Source organism: Stegodyphus dumicola, chromosome 12 (genome assembly GCF_044657685.1).
Source record: "Stegodyphus dumicola isolate Sdum_Otavi_A_Nest chromosome 12, ASM4465768v1".
NCBI lineage: Eukaryota > Metazoa > Arthropoda > Arachnida > Araneae > Eresidae > Stegodyphus > Stegodyphus dumicola.
The window spans coordinates 81,676,913-81,698,856 of NC_140779.1; the positions used below are offsets into that span (position 1 = coordinate 81,676,913).

General features: G+C 32.2%; 2 protein-coding genes across 5 annotated transcripts in view; one reads left to right on the top strand and one right to left on the bottom strand.

The window, feature by feature from the left end:
- LOC118182672 (uncharacterized) overlaps nt 1-14,386 on the bottom strand; it is a 64,619-nt gene extending 50,233 nt beyond the window's left edge. The window contains exon 1 of one of the 2 annotated variants that reach the window (XM_035352060.2): nt 14,163-14,386. In XM_035352060.2, coding sequence (XP_035207951.2) covers nt 14,163-14,284 — 122 coding nt within the window. In that variant the 5' untranslated portion in view covers nt 14,285-14,386. Of the gene's footprint in view, nt 1-13,805; nt 13,934-14,162 lie in introns of those variants that run through there. The other variant, XM_035352062.2, reaches the window with a different exon arrangement.
- A 182-nt stretch (nt 14,387-14,568) lies between these two features.
- Nucleotides 14,569-21,944, top strand: part of LOC118182671 (uncharacterized) — a 119,754-nt gene continuing 112,378 nt past the window's right edge. For 2 of the 3 annotated variants that reach the window (XM_035352054.2, XM_035352052.2), the window contains exon 1: nt 19,800-20,294. The gene's annotated coding sequence lies outside the window, so the exon portion shown is untranslated. Of the gene's footprint in view, nt 14,692-19,799; nt 20,295-21,944 lie in introns of those variants that run through there. The other variant, XM_035352059.2, reaches the window with a different exon arrangement.

Genomic DNA, 21,944 nt, shown 5'->3' on the forward strand with positions numbered 1-21,944 from the left:
TGTGGCGTAATTAGAAGCCTGTCCGGCTAGCAATCGGAAGGCATGCAGTAAGAATCTCGGTGACGGCACTACTTTTTTTTTTTTTTTTTTCCCTCCATGTTTTCTGTATCGAAATAGATTTGATGACTCTATATATCGATTAAAAGAAAATTAATTGCAAATATCTACTGATTAAACATTGGTTGAATCTTCATATAAAATATTATGAATGTCTATAGCAGATTAAGACAAAGATAATTCAGATCAAGTAAAATTTAATGAGAAAACTCGCACTCAAAATCACTATGGAGGAATGAAATTTGCACAGTTTAAGCCTCATTAATTCAGTAACGAAACTTTATACTACACAAATTATATCTGCACCGTTAAATTTCGTTGCCGAAGAAGACTTTCATTAGTAAAAGCTAAAAATTAAAAACCGAGAGATTCGGCGACACGCATAACATTGATATGCTGTTTGTCGAATCATAGGTAGGCAAAAGAAAAATATCGATTTACCAGTAAAAAAAGTTTAATATATTTTTCGCGATTTATCGGTAAACCGGTTTACCAATATTACAGTCTCTAACCTTGAGTGAAGAGCATCCACTGAAATGTATTGTTCAACTTATCTCCGATTTCAACAAAAACTTTTAGTGGATATTGCGTCCACGTGTCGCAAAAGCCACACGAACCACACCCCAGGGATTATGTTGTAAGGATTTCCCAAAAAAGGATTACTCCCAGGAATTGAAATTTCTGTTTCCTTGACAAAGGGATAAATATGGAGCCGTTTTAGACGCCATTCGAAAGTATTGCAACCAGAATGACTGTACAAATCTTCAAACCAAACTGAGATAAATGTGAAGAAAGGAGAGCGTCACAGCGGTAGCTCAAATTTCAAAGCAAAAGAAACTCCAGCCGAACTGTACATTACTCCTAACTATTCTTCAGGTTATTTACAATATAATGCTGAATTATTAATATATTGTGAAATTTCATATTCATTTAAATATTGAAGCAAGTATAAACGTTTGGCTTCATTTTTGTAACTATTGAATGTTGTTGGCTGGTGACGAAATGAGAAAACGAATAATCTCAAAACAAAGATTCACTGAAAAATTAAATCCCCAGAACCTCTCTATCCCTCTCCATTTGCTATGCTTAAAAGCCAATAATTAATTTCATGACGTAATATATGGGATGCAGTGGCGTAGTTAGAGGGGGTGGCAATTTTTGAGAGCAGCATTTTCCGCATAATTGTCGCGGAAGTTGAAGAATAACGAAATTCTAAATTGCCATATGATATAAATTTCAAAAGAAAAATAATTTTTAGCCTAAAGTATATTCAACCAAGCCACCACGCGATTTCAGCAGCTACATACTTTTTTATTTTTTCGAAAATTTTGAATGAAAATTACGAATATCAACTAAATTAAGATTAGTAATGAAGAATTCCTCGTTAAGAGAGAAGTATTTTAGAATTTCGTTTCCATTACTGGTAGGAAAAACGAACAAAGAATGTGGAAGGGTGGTCTTTTTGAATTTGTACTACTGCGAAATTTTGTCACAATTTCTGTCAGTGTTGATAGTTGTGAAAAGTGTTTCGCAAATCAAAATCATTTAAGAACTATAAGTGTTTTCCTTTCATTTAGGAAATATTTCTATACTGCTTACATAAGAGTAACTGGAGCAATCAATAGACTTCTACGATGTCACCGATGCTTTGGGGAAAGGAAAAAATAATAATAATAATAATAATAATAATAATGATAATAAAGTTTTCTTCAAAAATAAAAGTATAGTTTTAATTTACTTTCTTACATGTCATTCTGGTATTTTCTTTAATTATTTGTTTGTATACCAAGAATAACCCAGACAAAAATTTAAAAAGAGGTTCTCTATAAATAAGATGCATCCTTTTCATAAGAAATACAATTAATAAAACTATGAAGCATAAGTTTAAGAGATTTCTGATTGGCCAGCTAACTATGTGTGCGTATTTAATACAAACAGTCGATAGGTTGTGCAACTGACAAAATAATAATTTTAAAATGTAGTGGTGATACCAAAATTTTTCAATTTTTGTTTAGATGGTACTCGTTAGTCAAAAGGTTGAGAACTACTGATCTAGGCTATCAATGCTCAGGGATGTTCTACAGTCTATCATAAATTTTATTCATATAATTAAATTCGTTTTTAATAATGGATCCACGGAAGCAAGTTAACACAAATTTAATTAATTTTGCCGATGCAGGGAATGTACTTCTGTTTTCCACCCTCTCTCAGCGTGAATACTTCATCCCAAAAGTTTAAAATATCAGTTTTTCTAAATGATACATTTGTTTAAACAAAAGGGGGATGGAAAGGAAAAGACAATATGTCTACATTTCACAAATACGGAAATACCGGGTTTCAATATGCAAAAAATCAGGAATTCCAGCTGCAGACTACTATCACTATTATTTCACAGCTCCAGATGGACTAGTTGAAATCTTCCAGTTGTATGACTACGAGCCCTGAAAGATTAATGAACCGTGTAAATATGGTTAAACTACACAGTTCCTTTTTCCTTTGATTTAGATAATTAGTTTTTTCAGTTCACGCAGAACCTGCTTTTATCAGGAGCCCAACACTTTTCATGAAACTTCACCCACATTTCTTTTTCTTAATATGTCAATGTAGTCTTTAGGCAAATAGGATAGCAGACAATATTGTTGCGTTTTTTTTTTTTTTTTTTTTTCCCTGACACCAGTTGTTACGTTATTTTCTTCCTTCACGTTCGTACGGTGTTCGTGGATTCGGAGTGAATAACGACGACACTTGATGAAGTATCGAAACTCACTTTATTTTCCAATACTAATCAGACAGCTTCAAAATCACTTTTACAGTCATCGAACTGTTATAAACACGCTGATATGTTCAGCGACACAGCCTTCACACTGTCAGGCAATAACGGTGGACACAGCTTAACTGCAAAGCACCCGAGTACAGCTCCCAACTCTGCTTGGTCGTTCTCGGAACTCCACGTATTCTCGAGACTCTCCACGCGATGCACTCGACGATACACAAGAGTATAGATCTTGACTCAGCACAGTCTAAGACAAAACTCGACGATGCATTAAAAGATTCTCTCGATGCACTCGACGACCAACTCGGCGCTAGACTTCGAGACACTCGCTCAATGACTGACTATCAGCTTGCTAGACGAAGCACACACTCGATACTAACTCGCACTCTATGCGAGGCACACACACTCGCCCTCTCGACGAGGCACTTACTTTCTGACTGCGGACCAGCAGGGTTTATATAGCTTTCGGCTTGTGTTCGAAAACATTCTGGGCTAAACCGGTAAGAATTCGTTCCAGAAGGTTCTCCATCCGTCCATGGTATATCACCAATTTTGTCGCCAAACGGGCGATTTCTCGCCAAATGTGGCAACCCTGCCTTCCTTTGCCATTTTATGGCAGCCCTAAAATTGCTTTGGGGGGGGGGAAGCCATCTCACCGCGCCTTTACATTTCGTAACAATATGTTTACAATCTACTTCATTGTTCAAGCATATTTGTAGCAGGTGCAGAATCAGCGCTAGATTTTCTTGCCTCGCAGTGCAAATCCCTGCAGCTATGAAATTCTGCGGTCCGTAAGTTCTACCAGGAGAGGGGGTTACGGCCGCACCTGTTGCACCAGCTCTTGTGGAGCCTTGAGAAAATGTAAAACAGCCTAATATTATGTTGTGTTTAATACTATGCAGTGTTATCATCAGGGCTGTGGAGTCGGCAGGAAAAATAACCGATTCCGACTCCCTTATATATAATATACACATGGGTTACAGCTTATTTTTTAATATAAAAGAAGTAATAGATGCTACAGGAAAAAAAAAAAAAATCGATGGCATAGCAAATTACTTATATTAATTAGCATTTATTACGAAATAGAAAAACTGGCATTAGTTATTTCTAAGAAAACATTATAACTTCGGCAGCAACTTCTTTGTTGGAGGTCCATAGATCCGATTTGATAAACTTTAGAGCTGAGAAGAGTCTTTCTACACTAACTTGAGTAGGAGGAAGAGCAAGAGCTGTTACTGTTAGGGCTTCTCCTTTTAACTTTTCAGAATAGATTTTTATAAGTTCTAAAAGTTGTCTTGCAAGCGCAACCATATTTATCTATTTCCTCAAAGGCCGTGTAGAAATCTTGTTTGTATTTTTTCATTTTTATATCTAAAGGCTCTTGGTTTATCATTTTCATTTGCTTTGCCTTGGCCTTTTCAATATTATTATCCAAAAATACTTCTCAAAATCTAATTCATCACTGGAAGAGGATGATAAAGATTCAATTGCAATGTCTGCAGTTTGATTGTCCTGATTCGAATTCTCTAATTGTTCTGAGAATAATTTCATTCTTAACGAAAGTTAATGCATGGCTTGCTTTGCCTTTTTAATTTGTTCGTCACCCAAGAAAATTCGGTGTGTCGGATCTACATATATTGAACCCAGCAACATCTCCTCTAACTATAGTTTCTATTTTCTTCACTGAAGAAATGATTCCTTCTGCAATAAACCCTCCATTTCAGAAAGAACAAACATCTCATTCTTACCTCCTGTCAATTCTTCAGATTGCAGCTTTTTTGTGGCTATATACAGTGTAGAAAGAAGAGTTTCCAATTTTGAAAAATCATTCCAGTCTTTCTGTTAATGAAACATTAGGGTTATCTACATCTTCTAAAAAAGTTCTTAATTCTAAAAACCTCTTTATCATCAAATATGTACTTCCTTATCGCGTTGCTTGATCAATAATTGCTCCTTTTCCTGCCCGCTTCCTAAGGATGGCATCAATTTTGGCAGTTCTTGCTGCTTGCCTAAATTTACCAGTGAGATTTGTAACTAAATGAATCAGTTTAATCACTAATGGCAAATATCACATCCATCCTCCTCCTTTATATTTATTTATTAATATATCAACAAAACAGAAAATAACTATTTATTAATGCATATAGTTCATAAATAAAAATATAACTCAGCTCGTCATTAATCTTTTTCAATTCATTTTAATTTCATTTCAAATTCAAACTGTCCAACAAAAACTGGAGTCGCGGTCGACCTGTTTTTAGCAAATCCAGCTCTGACTCCTTTTACCCCAAAATCTGCCCGACTCGGATTCCGACTCCACAGCCCTGGTTATTATGCTGTGTTTCAATCAGTATCTTTTGTTACCCTTATTTTTTCAGACGCATTTAGTACAAGAATGATTATGTTAAACAATCATTTTCTATTTGCTCTATCAAGGATTTCATCGAAGACACGAAATTTTCTAATATGCCACTGTAGTTCCTCCGTTGGGGCATTAGGATGTCCAAACTGGGATTTTAGATGACCAAAAAAACGCCCATCCGGGATAGTGGTTAGCGACTCTGACTGCCATACCGAAGGGCCCATGGGATGAAACTGAGTAAAAGCACAGTCAACTGGAGAAATGAATTCTAAATTCCAACTTTGTGAATTCTGAATTCACGAAAGTCACGGTTAAAGTCGGGCTGTCACTTATATGGTGCTCAAAGCTGTTGTCAACGATAGGTGCATTTGACTCCTTGCCACGATAAATGTCGTGGGCTTGCTGACAAGTGAGACTGGTAACATTAACAACAGCAGATGACAAAAAATTTTTCCGTAGAAATATAATCTCTATGAAAACTGCAAAACTTTTTATTTTTTTGAGAAGGGGGCAGATGAATGTCGTCATGTTCTGTGTTTAAAAAAAATGAGTTTTATTACTGAAAACTTTTTTTATGATATTCAACATACTGAAATGACTGTATATTGTTATCGTGAAAAAAGTATTTTATAGGATTTATCATTCGATGCCTAAAAGTGATGTAAAATGAAATGTACATTAATAAGGAGATGAATCATCTCACCAAACAATTTCCTAATTTGTGTTTCTTTAAAATGTTCTGAATGTAAGTACACTTCGAAAAAAATTTGTAAGTTAAAAAAAACTGAGCAAAATTTTAAATTAAAAACATTTAAGCTCTTTGAACTTTCATTAAGCATGAAATTTTTTTTTATCATGTGAGAATGGCAGAAGTTCTTAAAGAGGTTATTTAATTTTGAATCGCTTTCAAAGAAACTATTCTAAAATACTGGTTGGTTAAATAATTAATAGCAAAGAATGCATGACTACTTGCCATAAGAAAGATGACTGAGTATGAAGGACACTCTAAACGAAGCTCATTCATATTATACTTGGAAAACACATCAGCCAGTTAATACAGGATACACATCATCCAAAATTTTGGGATAAACTACTGGTGCCATTGGTGGATCTACATTTTAAAATTGACTAACTAGTACCTTTCAGAAAAACCTTGAGAAACTTTGGGCAGCCATTTTATTCCACTCTGGTATTCACAGCTACTTTATCTATTTCAGTTTTAAGGTTATAAATTAATTATTAATAAAAAAAGGTTAACAAAGATAATTATTAAAATAAATAAATAAATAAACAAGGAGAGAAAGAGTGGGGGAAAACAGAGCTCCTCTTTCATTTATAAAATTTTGCAATTCTTCTGAATTTTTTTTCGCATTCAGTAGAAAATTTTATATTAAAAACCATAAAAACTCATACAGAAAAATATTAATTAATTAAAAATTAATCATTTCCGAAATAATTTAACGAAAACGCCAAACAAAGCAATTTTTTTTCAAATTTTTGGGGTTTTATTTATGACAAAGCCCTCTAAGGTTATTTATTTTTTAGAGGACTTCGCAAGAACAACTAGCCAAAAATACATTATTTTTTAAATCTATTAATTGTTGAGAAGTTAAGCGTGAAAAGGGGAAAAAAGGGTTTACTTACATATTAGATATATGCAAGAATTATTGGATATATAAAATATCTTTAACATAAGTAAAGGATAAAAATATAAACTCTCTTTCCAGAACTATACTGATTATGAGAAACCAATATTAAACTATTTAGTGAATATGAAGCATGCAGTTTATCCGAAAAAACACTTCATTAACTTCGATCGTTTTCTTAGAATGCTTGAATAAATCGAAAATTTTATGTTGCCTATTCATGCCTATCAAAGTTTTTTGCTATCATAAAACATCCTCAAGGCCAAAATTAGCATAGAAAATCTTCACAATTCAAATAAAGCCCGACTATCCAGCATTCAGCTAACAGGAAAGCTAAAGTAAGTGGAAGATTATTGAATTTTAAAAACTCCTTTTTCAGCTTAAAATTTAGCAAATAAGATATTTATAATTTAGTTTTAAAGCATGAACGATTAGAATCAAACACAAATGTTTGCCAAACACTGCCATTTAGGGCCAGTAATGGATAAGCGTAATGTAACACTTTGACTTTTTTATTAATCGAGTTTATATACAGGGTGATCTTTTTTAAAGTGACAATGTTTGGAGCGCCCTGTAGCGCGATCTAATAGCCGAAATGGCATCAAACTTGGTATTTAGACTAATCAAGACATGGGACATCAAGACATACAATCGTACAGTTAAATTATTAATGTTTATTTACTACATTAACTTCCCCGTTGAGGAATTAGACCACATTCAATGTGAGCACCGTTCTCAGAAATAACACCGTGCATTCTGTGCACAACGTTCTCCACAGCCGTATGTAACATATCACGAGGACTATTCCGCACTGTCTTTGTTATGTTGTCCTTTAGAATAGACAAATTTGATACTGCACCAGCATAAACTTGAGATTTCAAATAACCCCAGAGCAAAAAATCGCATGGCATGAGGTCAGGGGAACGAGGCGGCCATGCAACTGGAAAACTGTGACTTATGACTCTATCATTAGTGAAGTTTTGGCGCAACAGCTGCTTTACCTTATTACTAATGTATAGCGGAGCACCATCCTGCATAAATATTGTCTGTGGGAGACGGTTTCTTTGCTGAAGTTGTGGAATAACAAACGTTTGCAGCTTTTCGTGGTACCTTTCTGCATTTATGGTGCACGTTTGGGGTCCTGTCAGAGTGATGGTCTCAAAAAAAAAAAAAAAAAAAAAAAAAGGCCCAATTACGAATTTGGCTATGAAACCTCACCAAACAGTGACTGTTGGGGAATTAGTCATTTCCCCACAGAATGTGCCATGGGAAAGCATCATCAATTTTTACCCTGGCAAGAAACGATAAAGTGAATGTCACTCGCTTATCATAAGCATTTGGTTTCAGTTCGTGCAAGTAGCTGATTTTGTAGGGGTAAAATCCAATAACGCGCCGCAAAACTTTCCATAACGTGGAATAATTCATGGCCAATTGTCGAGCTACACTCCGGCGCTGCTAGTACCAGCAATGGTTCCCTGAGATCCTTCGACAATTGCAGTTGCCCCATCAGTTATTACATCTTCTGATACTGGTTTACGTCCTCTCCCAGCGCGAATGGTCAGTGATCCCCCGTTTCCTCGAACTTCTTAATCATTTTCTTAAGACCATTCAGCAATAAAGGCCCCTTTTGTAATTTTTTTCTGGTTCGAAATTCCCGAAGAGCTGCGGATGCATTACATTGATTCATGTAATACAGCTTCACCAGTAACGTGAGAAGGCATGTCCACTGGAGCTCGTTTACTTCAGCTGAGGTTATTTGTCGAAGCTGTCTACTACTTGCTTTTATAGCCCCTATTACTGGCGCTGTCATCGCACAACATTTGCATTTTTCTTTGATACCCGTGTTTTATGCTAATTCTCATTTTTGTAAGCTACAGCAGCGCCACAAAATGCTCTAGCGGCGATTTTTTTAACTAATTTTTTTCACGAAATCCTTTTTCCCATGTCTTGATTAGTCTAAATACCAAGTTTGGTGCCATTTTGGCTATTAGATCGCGCTACAGGGCGCTCCAAACACTGTCACTTTAAAAAAGATCACCATATATATTAACTTCATTAATTCTCAATAAGATGGTTTAATTTTCATAAAAGTGATGTAAGTTAACTGCTGATTATCTGTTTCTCAATCGCATTTTGGGGGGAAAAAAGATTAAAATTTGGGGCTTGTCATCAAGGGAGCACGATGCAGTAGAGAATTTCAATATCAAGAAGAGTGCGAGTTGGGTAAAGATGGATAAAAACTAGCTGTGCAACGTGCAAGAATTATGGCAAGCGCTTTAATTTTATTGTATATGTTCATAAAATAAATAAAGAGCGATCATTTCTTTCAAACTTCCGATGGAATGACTGATGGAAGTTTGGTTGATGGAATTTCATAATGGAATATATGTTTCTTTGGCATTTTATGTCTGGGATGCCATTTTTCCTTTCGAATCTCGTATAATTTAAAGGTAGGCGTTTGATATTCCAGTTGATAACAAAGAAAATGACTCTTTTTATAATTTTAGATCAGAAATTTTTTCTTCAACTCATTTGTCTCTTTTACCATGGTTTGCATATTTTATACGCTCTATTATCCAAAATTTTCATGTATCCAGAGGTATTTCCCCAGCTTTCCAGATAATCGAGTTTTTACTGTAGTTCCAACATACGGAAGGAATTATTTGCATGTTATTATCATTATTATATTTTGAAATTCCTGCAAATTAGTAATCATATGCAGCTTACTCATTGAATTTAACATTCAAACCTAAGAGCATTACATAGCATTTATATCATAAATACCCTATACATTAATATCAATTACCTTTTGCACAGATAATAATTTTAAAAGAATCATTTTAAAATGTTAAACATGTAAAATGCAAAGTAATTTTAGAGAGAAAATGAAAGGAAAATTTATAGTTCAGTTTGAGAAAAATCAGGGGGCAAAATGAATGAATGATAACAATATTTTCTAATTAACATTATTTAATTTCATGCATAAGTTAAAATGATATAAATGTTTAAATTATCTGTCTCAATTACCAAACTGCAAATATTCTATCTTGATAATCCCTATATGACGTTATGGGAGACAGCATGAACCTTATTCGATATTTTAATCAGCAATGAAAAAATTAAAATAAGTTAATTACAAATGCAATTTAATTACTGTCACAGTGGTTAAAAATTTAATCCCTCCCTAAAGTTAGTTTTAGCAAAATGCATTACAAAAATTCCAGCAATTTGCCACACCAAACAGAAGCATGGGAATGGCTATAATCTTGAATTCAGACCCAATCCTCAATTACTTCCACCTTATATGAAAGATACAATTCCTAGTTTACTCTCTCTTTTTGGAGGTGGGGTGGGATTATTGTTAGTTTTTATTTAAATATTTTGTTATAAATGTATATAGTATAGTTAATTTAAAGTGATTTTTCAACATCTACTGTGCACTACTCTGTAAAGTAATAAACAAAAGTACCAAATATTGTAAGAGCAGAAAAGCCACATATACTAGCTGTACACATTTGCTGTACCAAAATTGTACCTTGAATCTTACTAACAGTTTGAAAACATACAGCTGCAAATAAACAAAACACATCTGGTAACCAAAATATCTAATGAAATACAATATTAAAGTGATCATTTATTGCAGTGGTTCCGAAACCTTTTGACTCTCGGAACCATTTTTAGAATCTGCTTTTCTGGTGGAGCTCCTTATGCTCATACCATGACCTTGCAAGTAAATGATATTTAAAAATTATATTACATAGTTGGGTTATTTGAATATGACAAAACACACAAGCACTGCTTATTATATTAGTAGGAAAAAATCTGATGTGGACACCAAGTGACTTCCTCATACAGCCTATTTAATTATACACCACATTTTTTGCTGCACTTCATTAAAATTCATTTCCTTGAATTATTCTAATTCACCAAGCTCTGAAGGTAAGTTGAAAATGACATAAAAAATCACGAATATTGAAATTAAATATCCTGGTCATTTTTTGCTGCTCAGGAGTCAAATTTCTTATAATTTTATTCTTTCGTAATGAGTATAAGTCTTTTCCAAATATAACTGTAGGAACTGGGAGCTCACATTAAAAGTTAGATTTCGTTATTTTTCCAAAATTTGGCATTGCAATAACATGAATATTTTTGTGATTTAAAGTCTTTCCAAACATAGTGCAATTAGCGACATAATGAGAAAAGCAGCTGATTTATCAGACTTTGATAAAGGTCAAACTGTTTTGGCTCGGTGACTGGGAACATCAATATCAGAAATAGCGCCTTTTGTGGGCTGTCACGAGTGCATATCAAAAGTGGTGTATGGACAGTGAAACGACAAGTCGACGGCGCATTAATTACAGAGGAGAGTAAAGATTACTACGCATTGATCGTAATTGGACATTAGAATGGAAAAAAGTTGCATGGTCCGACGAATCCCCATAGAACAATCCCTGATGTCTGTGCGATACCTGAACATCGTTGCAGACCTGGTTCACCCATTCATGACAACAGTTATTTCCGGTGGCAGATGGCTCTTCGGTGTGCATATATACAAACCAATAATTTATAATTAGAAAAATTTTTATATACCATCTCCAAGGGACATAAATTCAATTTATGGTATAGCTGAGTGCAATAAAAAAGGGAGGTGCATAACTAGATGTGATAGCAATCTTAAATACAAAATCTCGATGTTCTGCAGATAATCGTTTTCTGAGTTATGTAAGATACGTATGTATGTACAGATGTCGGGGGGGGGAGGGAATTACCATTTTGAATCCATTTTACGATTTGTTTGAGAAAAAAAGGTATTTGGGTATTTTATTCTGCCCGCATGTACAAACACCAAGCAAAAAAGTAAGGAAAATGGATTCAGGAACGATCAAAATGGATACTTCTGTTGAAATACGATATTTGAAATTTGTCACAATTACAATATTTCCTTTACTTTGTACAAGGAAGTAAAAAGTATACATGTTTGTTAAAACACAATTTTTTTGTCTTGATATATTTGTTCATCACTTGTTACTTGGAATTTTTTAATTTTTTTATATAAGACATTACAATTTATTATAACACAACTATAACATATGGCATTCCTAAATTAAGACACAACAGAAAGAAGAATGTAAAAACGTTTAGAAACACCACCGATTGTTTTTTTCATACACTTGTAAATGCCTAAAGACAATTATCTTACTTGAACATGCATCAAAGACATACATATGATGGCTTGCCATATTCTTCATATATTAGTATATAGATGCTTTCAAAAAGTTGGAATTTTATATAATTTATTATTTTTACTTTTACCTCTTTAATGATCACTTACTAGTTACTCATAAAGAAAGCAAATGCAAGGTAAATTCATAAAAGATTCACAAACTTTCCCTGTAAATTGAATCCAAACTTAAAGCCATCTGCATCTATATGGGACTATGTTTGAGTGGATTCCAAGAATGCTTAAAGAATCAAAAGTGAGCAAGAAGTTTCTCGAATACGTAATTTCAAGTAATGGCTAAGTGTTGGCTGCTAGAATAGACAAGAAATTCAAAATATAATTTCTACATTTGATTCTATCTTTTGTTTCTTAGAATCTTCAATTTCATTCAGCTTTTATTTATTTTGGTTTAATCCTAGTATCCGGTGCACATGGGATTTGGCTACTTTTGGCGACTTTATGATGAGCAGTAAAAATGGGACATGTACGATAGGATTTTACCTTTATTTTATTTTCTTGGAGGTTCCAATGAATTGTGAAAAATGTATGCAGAAAAATGGATTAGGAACTGCTGTTTTAAGGATGGAAAAGAAGATCAAATGATCAATATATTGGATGGATGAACAATCAGGACTTTCTTATACGTTACACAGAGAGGCACATTAACACCAGTTGACTGCAGCTTTTGTTAGGTGTCAGCTGAAGGTTAGGTGTCTGTCTCATATTTGGGGTCTCCATATGTTAGTCTCCTATTAATGAATTTCAGTAAGGAATTCATTAATAGGAGTAATTAATTAATTTAGTAATTAATTAATTAATTTCAGTAAGTATAATTCAGTGAATTTCAGTAAGTTTTATTAAGTATTTCAGGTTAATATGTTCTGATAATATGAAAATGTTCAAATACGATCAGTACAAAAATAAACTAAAGAAGTTCTAAAAAATAAATAAATCCGTTTTCTATGTTTACTTTGGAAGAGTTAAAAATACTTCACAGTTAAAATTACTGTTAAAGGAACCAAAATCTATATAGTTCAATGGTAGATCCATTTTTACATTTATCTTTTTTAATAAATACTTCTTGCATAATTTAAATTAATATCAATTATGTTCGAACAGCACATGCAGGACAAGTATGCAGTTCAATAAATTGTACTAATAATATTACAAATTCTTTTAAAACTGAAGGCCTTAATACAAACTACATTTAGTTCTTATAAGTTTATAAAACAAATTGTTTATTTTTTGATTTACTGTTAAGGATGCATTTTAAGCTTTCAAATACGATTAGGAAATTTCTAACCTTCTTCATATCGAACTTTCCGTTAGAATAGTGATACCTCATAGAATCTCGAATAAGGTTAGACGTGATAGTTCTCAAAGTTCGACGTTTTTGATATACTACCTTATTTCTTAATGCATAATCAATGGCAGTTTTATGAAGTAACTTACCAGAACTTTTGGGGATATTCATATTAGGACACAAGGTAGGTTTAACTTTAAGTTGCATTATGCAGCTTTAAATAATCAAAATTTCTATTTCTTTTTAAGAAAGTTCATTCTAAAATGCAATTTAATAACAATAAAGAATTTCGAAATTTGATTAGATTTACAATACTGAATGATAACTCTTAGACATTTAAAATGATAAATTTTATACTGCTTATAACCCAATCAAATCAGATATTGAAAAACAAACATGTGGATTATTACAGATGCAACATTATTTTTAAAAAGCAACATTACATTATCACTACTTGTTCGCATGTAATTTAGATACTCAAGTTTCCAATCATTTTAGCAATCTTGCTTTTAAGCAAGCAGAAAGGAGATGAACGCCGTTTCTTCCAGTCCGTGAGGTCAATTATTTAAATTATAGTAATTCATTAATATTAATGATGCCATCCGAGTTCGACTAATTTTGAAAACAATAGATATCATATCAGATATAAATTACCAAATGAACGTAAGTTTCAGTCCTTTGACATTATAATTGCATTAGCTTTGAAGCGAAGTTTTTACACATACCAAACAAATTTAATACACAGTATATACTTTAGACCACTTGAATCAAAAATTGTCAAAACAAAGAATATGACTTACAATGCTTGGCCTCCGATTATGATACAACTTTCAGTCTTACAAGATAAAACATGTGACGTAAATAACTGAACCTGACGTAATTCATCAACATTCTGAAGGGGCAGGAAACGGCATATGGTCATTATAATTTTAATGATTAGTTGTTGTATCTAAAAGTTATCCCCCAGTTACTTTACCGCCATTCACATTAAAACGACTTGACACCTGTATGCTATTAAGTTTTCTATTGGCTGAATTTGACGTCACAGTATCAGATGAGTAACTTTTCATTGGGCTAAGTTTTCGAACTCTGGACCGCTAGTCGGAGAAGAAATCGCACTTTGGCGATTTTAGGAAATTTCTAACCTTCTTCATATCGAACTTTCCGTTAGAATAGTGATACCTCATAGAATCTCGAATAAGGTTAGACATGATAGTTCTCAAAGTTCGACGTTTTTGATATACTACCTTATTTCTTAATGCATAGTCAATGGCAGTTTTATGAAGTAACTTACCAGAACTTTTGGGGATATTCATATTAGGACACAAGGTAGGTTTACCATTTAAACAAATTATTAAACAGTTTGGAGGCTCCTTGGAATGCGAAGTCCCTCACAATTTGCGACTTATATGGCCCCATAAATCCTCCTTCGATGTATAATTATATGCATTTTAACTATAATTACGAATTAATCTATAATTATCAGTTGATTATTAATAGTTTATATGTGTTTATTTATTACGACTTCCGTACAGCATTATTTTCATCCGAGAATCTTTTTTCCCATCTTTTCTTCTTTCTCACTGTCACGCTTTTAGCCAAAAAGGGCAATTTGCCCAGAAGGCTATAAATTTCGTTTTGGCATTTGACGCAGGTTCACTATTCTAATGGCGTTTCACTTTTCAAATTCTTGCCACCAAATATTAGAGCCTTGCACTATATTTAAAGAAATTGAATAATGAAAAATCTTCATGAATGTATGTATGTTTCTCGCATTGTGATAAAACAAAAGTACTTAGAGCCATCAAATTTTGAATAACGTAGTCCTCCATTCGAATATGGGCATCTGGAAGCCGAAATTTAGAATTTGTTTAATTATCTATTTCATATTTTGTAAAACTTTAACGAATTTTTAATTAACAAACTCAACAATTTCAAAGCGAGCAATAATAACACTATATGAGGGAGAAAATTATCTCCAGCGCGCAAGACTCTATTGGAAATTCTGAAGATGTGCTCTTTTAAAATTATTTTGTGATGTTGCTGTTGAATTGAATTTTATGGTTAAAGTGCGAAAAATATTATATTTAATAAATAAAGGTAATACACAAAGCGTATTTTTTTTTTTTTTCCCAGAACAATTATATGCATGGTGGCATCGATATCAGAGTTGGCGTATCGGGCAGCAGAATTTAGAAGTAACAAAACGTTTTGAATCAGGGAGAAACCTAGCGGCAGAAATTCGGAGTTTCCCCTGGGCACCATAAAGTCTAGCGACTGCCATGCATGCAAGTCGCGAGTCAAATGTTTGAAGAAACGAAACTGCAGTGAAGTTATATTTTTTGGAGAAGACAAAATTTTCTGTTTTACGAATGCCTAACCATTTAATTTTAATTATTTCAAATTATTTAAAGTGTTATCGAGGCCGAAATTCTGCGAAAAACAAATTTCGGGGACTATCTTGTCTTAATTTCATATTTAACCTAATGCAAATTAAAAATTTTGTACCTCATGTTCTAAACTTTTCTTATTAAAACATACTTTTTAATAAGAAGCACATATAATTTGAGCATTTTTAATTAATATGTCTATGAAATTCGTACTTTTTTCTCTGAGATTCCTTTATACTATTTTCCTGCTCCATGAAAGTGGTTACTTATTTTATTAACTTATGCACATCATCAGTCCAAAGTGGCTTTGTCCTTGAGAGACTATTGTTTTCGTTTTGGTACATTGCGTTGAGATCTTTAAAAGGCTGTATCACTTTTCAAACTGTTTCCACCAAGTATTATCGCCCTGTATTATATTTGAAGAAATTAAATAATAAGAATCTGCATAAATGCATGTATATTTCTCGCATTTTGATAAAACAACGGTACATAGAGCCATCAAATTTTGAATGACGTAATCCTACTGCGAATATGGGCAACTCGAAACCCAAATTTGGAATTTGTTTTATGATCGAGTTCATGTTTTGTAAAACTTTAACGAATATTTCATTAACAAACTCAAGGAGTTCAAAGCGAGCAATGACAATGTTGTACAGAAAAAAATATTTTTATCTCTAGTGCGTGATACTGTGTATCGGAAATTTTAAAGATATGCTCTATTTAAAATTATTTTGCCTTTTGAACTGAATTTTATGCTTTAATTACGAAGAACATATTTAATGAATGAAGGTTACACACAAAATGTTAAAAAAACGCCCCTTTGGACATAATTTAAAATCTGAAACCTTTCAGATTTTCTTTTTTCAGTTTTTTGAAATTAATATTATTAAAAATTTTCTAAAAATGTATTTCAAGTCCGAAACCTGTATTTTCCTATAGGAAGTCGCACGTTCTACGCATTTCGCTGTAAAGTGTAATTTAATATTGTACGTGTAATTCCATTTCGTACATCGCGTACGTAGCTTTAATCAAGTAAAAAATTATATTATTTAGGAACAATCTGTTAATTTTTTTGCTAGTGTCAGCTCCAGAGGCGGTTCAGCTGCGGAGCCGGCAAAATTTTTAGAATTTACAGAGTTGCAAAATTTAGGATTGGCAAACTTATTAGAATTAAGTTGAGACACTGATTCGGCAAAAATTTTAGAATTTACGGAGGCACCACTCTGCAGATGTTTAGGACCCGCAGAAACTGCATCGGGCGGCAAACTGCCTAACACCGGCCCAGTTCGTTCCTAATGAAGTGAAAAAATTTTCCTCTTTTTGTTGCGCCAATAACTCGTTTAACAGAGTAGTACTAAATATGCATATTATGCTATAAATTCCCGCAAGAAATATAGTCAGCTAGACAGGTAGCGATTTTTATTTCAGAATTTAACTTCTTTTCAGGCAAAACACTTATTTCCTTTCTTAAAGAAGTTAATTTTAAATAAATAAATTCTAAAAAAATGCGCCAAAAGCATTAAGTACTAACAATATTTTAAAAAGTGCATCTTCAACTTCATGTTCAGATTACGATTTAATACCTAAACCTTTTTTTTTTTTTTTATTACAATAGAACTAATTATTTATTTAAAAAATTTTTTGAAATAGTGAGCTAAATTGTAAAGGAGGGGAATTTGTAATATAATGTATTTCATTACAAATTGAAACATTTTATTGAAGATGCAGCTGTGTGCTTTTTTTACTGGATCGCTTGGGCACAAGACTTGCAATGAATTTTACTACTGGTGAAGCCACAGACCTTAGAGCGAGAAACATGAAAAATCAACTAGGACCTCGCCAGGTATCGAACCACGGATCTTCTAGTTATTATCTTGGTGTACTAATTAGCCATAATTCCTTACAAAATGGCAATTGCAATTATGCCAGGATCCAAAAAACTCATAGTGAAAACAATAAAGCCTTTCTCTGAGTTGTTAACTAATTAAATAATAATGATTAATGATAAAAAATAGATGAACTACATTTAAAAAATATGTATTTCGAAAAGGATAATATTTTTTCTTTTATTTTTAAACCAAACGAATAAAGAAGTATTTTCTTAAAGATCATAAATTCTATTAATTTAAGTTGTTGCCAATTATTTCATTGCAAACCGAAAAATAAAATTGCTAATTGTATTACATAAAGGAACATAAATAATTCCCGTTTAAGGTTCAGTGAATAATGTTTATGTATGTATATTAAAATATGAAATATGTCACTTGCTAGAAATAGTAATACAAATATATACAGTGTCTCAAAAAAGTGATGGGACACTTGTGCTTTACAAAAGGAAACTGCAATAAAATAAATTTAAAAAACATGTAAAGTTTTTTGTGGGTGTGTTTCATACTTAAATTTAGTAACAATTATTACATAACATACATTTTCTCAAAATATTAAAATATTAATTTAATAAAAATACAATTGTTTAGAACGGAGCAGAAAATGGCTCACTTAAGTGATGGGACACTTACTTTTCCATCAAATATTTATCCAAAAGTTTTACTTTTTAAAAGGTTTTAATATTTTGTTGGATTTCCTTTTACTTTTAAAACATAATTTAATATTCAATATTCTTGGGATGGATTCGACTAATTTTTTTTTTTTGTGATTTCTGGAGTGTGATTTTACCCCTTTCTTCTTGAAGCACCGATTTTAATTGTTGTTTTGTAGAAATGGTGTGTTTGCGAATTCTTGATTCCAATTCTTGCCAAATATTCTCTATGGGATTTAATTGTGGAGATTGTGGAGGTGTTTTTATTATTTCAGGACAGTTATACAGCAGCCAGAGTCTAACGTTCAAAGCATCGTGCTTGGGGTCATTGTCCTGGTAGAATTTAAAATCGTTATGGAGGTTCAATTTTCGTGCTGAAGATTTCAAATTTTGATTTAAAATGTCAATATATTTGTACTGATCCATTATACTGTCAATAAAAACAAGATTACCAACTCCAGCGGACGACATACACCCCCATACCATAACACCTCCTCCACCATGTTTTACTGTTGGCACTAAGCTCTGTTTGCGAAATTCTTCCCTGGGTTTTCTCCACACCAAGATTCTACCGTCAGAACCAAATATATTAAATTTACTCTCATCAGCAAATATAACTTCATTCCAGTAATCAGAATTCTTATTTATGTTGGATTTTGCGAAAGCCAGTCTGAGTTTTCTATTCTTTTCACTTGCGAAGAATTTTTTCCTGGCTGCTCTACCGTGATATCCAGTAGATCGAATTACTCTTCTAATAGTCTCAGAATTAAAAATTACTCCATATAATGCTTGTAAATCAGCAGTAACTTTAGGAGCACTCATTCTTGGATTTTTTTAAATATTTCGAACGATAATTCGCTTTATTCCATTGGATAGCTTTGATGGTCGGCCAGGTCTTCTTTTATCCTGAATCATATGATTCTTTTCATATCGTTTAATGATATTGAAAACTGTTGAATGACTGAAGTTAACTGTTTCAGTAGTCTCTCTAATAGATTTTCCACGTTCAATATGCAAATTAATAACTAATTTTCGAATTCCAGGCAAAGTTTCTTTTCGTTTAGCATTCATGGCTTCACAGAGCTAGAAAACACAAAAATTCCAAAACAAACTGGAGAGAAATACTGCAGACGATTTTATAAATTATTGGCAATTGCTTTTGAGTAAAAATAAATACCCCAAAAGATATTTTTATTGCTTACTTCAGACGATTTTTGTTGCATAGTACGTAGTGTCCCATCACTTAAGTGAGCCATTTTCTGCTCCGTTCTAAACAATTGTATTTTTATTAAATTAATATTTTAATATTTTGAGAAAATGTATGTTATGTAATAATTGTTACTAAATTTAAGTATGAAACACACCCACAAAAAATTTTACATGTTTTTTAAATTTATTTTATTACAGTTTCCTTTTGTAAAGCACAAGAGTCCCATCACTTTTTTGAGACACTGTAGTATTTGAAAATATTTGTACTTGGTAATCTTGAGAACTAACCGCAAAAGCCGAAATCAAATAAAAAAGAAGAAATTTAGGTTAGTTACAGAGAATGATGTGAAATATTTTAATAAATTCTAAATTGTTTATTTACAGACACTTGGGAAATATATCTCATGTTTTATAAGTTAAATCAGATGCCCTTTTTCAATGTGCATCTTCGAAGACTTCATACAGCATTCGTAATTTTCCTCAGATTTTCGAATTTTGGCGACTTTGGCGCTGAATGAAATGCCTCAAAGCAACCCTAGCATACACGACGTCACCAGAGAATTATTACGACCATGAGTACGAGTACGAGTAATCCTCAGCGTAAAAATGTTTGCAATGTGTACTTGAAAGCGTGATCATATAGGAAAGGGTCTTCTATCCAGAGAATTCAAAATTTTTTAACACCGACTTTCTTCTGTTATTTGAAAGATCCGTATTAGTCATTCTTCTCAAAGCAATAACATGCTCAGTAATATGAAACATCATGAATGACAGACACATCTGCTGCATATCAGGTTGGTATAAAAGCAGTCATTCTTAAGAAAACTAGCTTTCATTATGATGCTTGATGAAAGTTTTGTTTAGAAGCTTCTAAAAACATTTTATAAAATGTTTGTATTTTACACAAATTAAATATTAAAAATATGTTATTGGAACTACATTTGTTTTCTTGCGCTTTTGTGTTTTATTTTCATATTTTAAAAAGAATATGATTCCATTAAAGTATAAGCGAATTCTGAAGTATTTATAAATTAATTTACGGTTATAAGCTGGTACATGATTTTCGCGTAAAGTGTGGTCTGAGTTGTTTACAAAGAATTTTTTTCTCTTCTCTAAATATTGTATTTAAATTATAATAATTGGTATATATTAATCAGGTGTAACAACGTATAGCTTGCAATGCTGATAATGATTTAATTTTTTAACGAAGCATTTAAAGTGCTAATGTACAGATCTGAATTTAATTTTTTAAAATTTATCGCATGGTGCTGAAATGGTAACTTCATTATTTTATAGAAATTGTTAGTTTTTGCTCCATTTAATTGTTACTGGTATATTTTAATCAAACATTATTAAATGTTTCATGATATATTTTTGAGTAAACTTTTTACTTTTGCATATGGTATTAATTTTTTAATTATTAAATTTATTTTATGTTAATATGCATTTTTATGAACTAAAGTCAAACATCTGTCAGCTTTTCTCCTGTCACTTTTTGTAGTTCATAAAGCATTTACCATCAACATAACATGGTAAATATTGCCATTCCACAATGCATAAGATCTTTAATTATTAACCATGCAACTTGGCAAACTGCCAGCTGTCACTGGTACTTCCATTCAAAGTGGTACAAATTGTTTAATATATCTCTTGAATTAAAACTATATAATACTTAACTTTGTGATTTCAAAACAATATATGTACGTTATATAAATAAACATACAATATACATAACAGTATCTAAATAATTTTTCTCAATATACAAACTTCTCAATAATAATAATATATCATTGTTTTTAAAAATATCTCTAATTTGTGTAATAAAATTTATTTTAATTTAAATATATGTATTTTATAATTTTCATAAACATATGCATCATTAGTAAAATTAATAAAAATGCTTCTAATCCTGTAAGGTTTATTTAGGTATTTGGGTATAGAATAAACATGTGCTTGACCACTAAAATCGGAGGGTTTTCCCTCCCCTTATCGTTTATTCTTAATGTTATTTAAGAAGATTATGTTTTAACTTTTCAGGAGAATTGTAATGATGTTGTACAAGATACCTAAAATTAAATGCTTTGCACAACAGTGCCCGGTAATGACCAAAAATGCATTCAGATATTTACCATATGCAATGAAAACCATTATACTATTAAGTATTTATGTAGTACACATAAATATTGGAAAATATAGTTAATGAATTATTTCCAACAAGACACTGAACTGGATCTTGCTTGTATCATCTTTAGGCATCCTATTTGGCTATTTTGATCCAGTACATGACATGCATTTTATGACTGATGTGGGAAAAACAAATATGTCGAGTTGCAGTTTTATTTCATATTATGGCATATTTATTTTGCTTTGGGCTTTTGTAAACCATTGAAATTTTTACAAAAAGCAGGTTATTCAATTATAAAATTAAAAATTTTTCCATTATG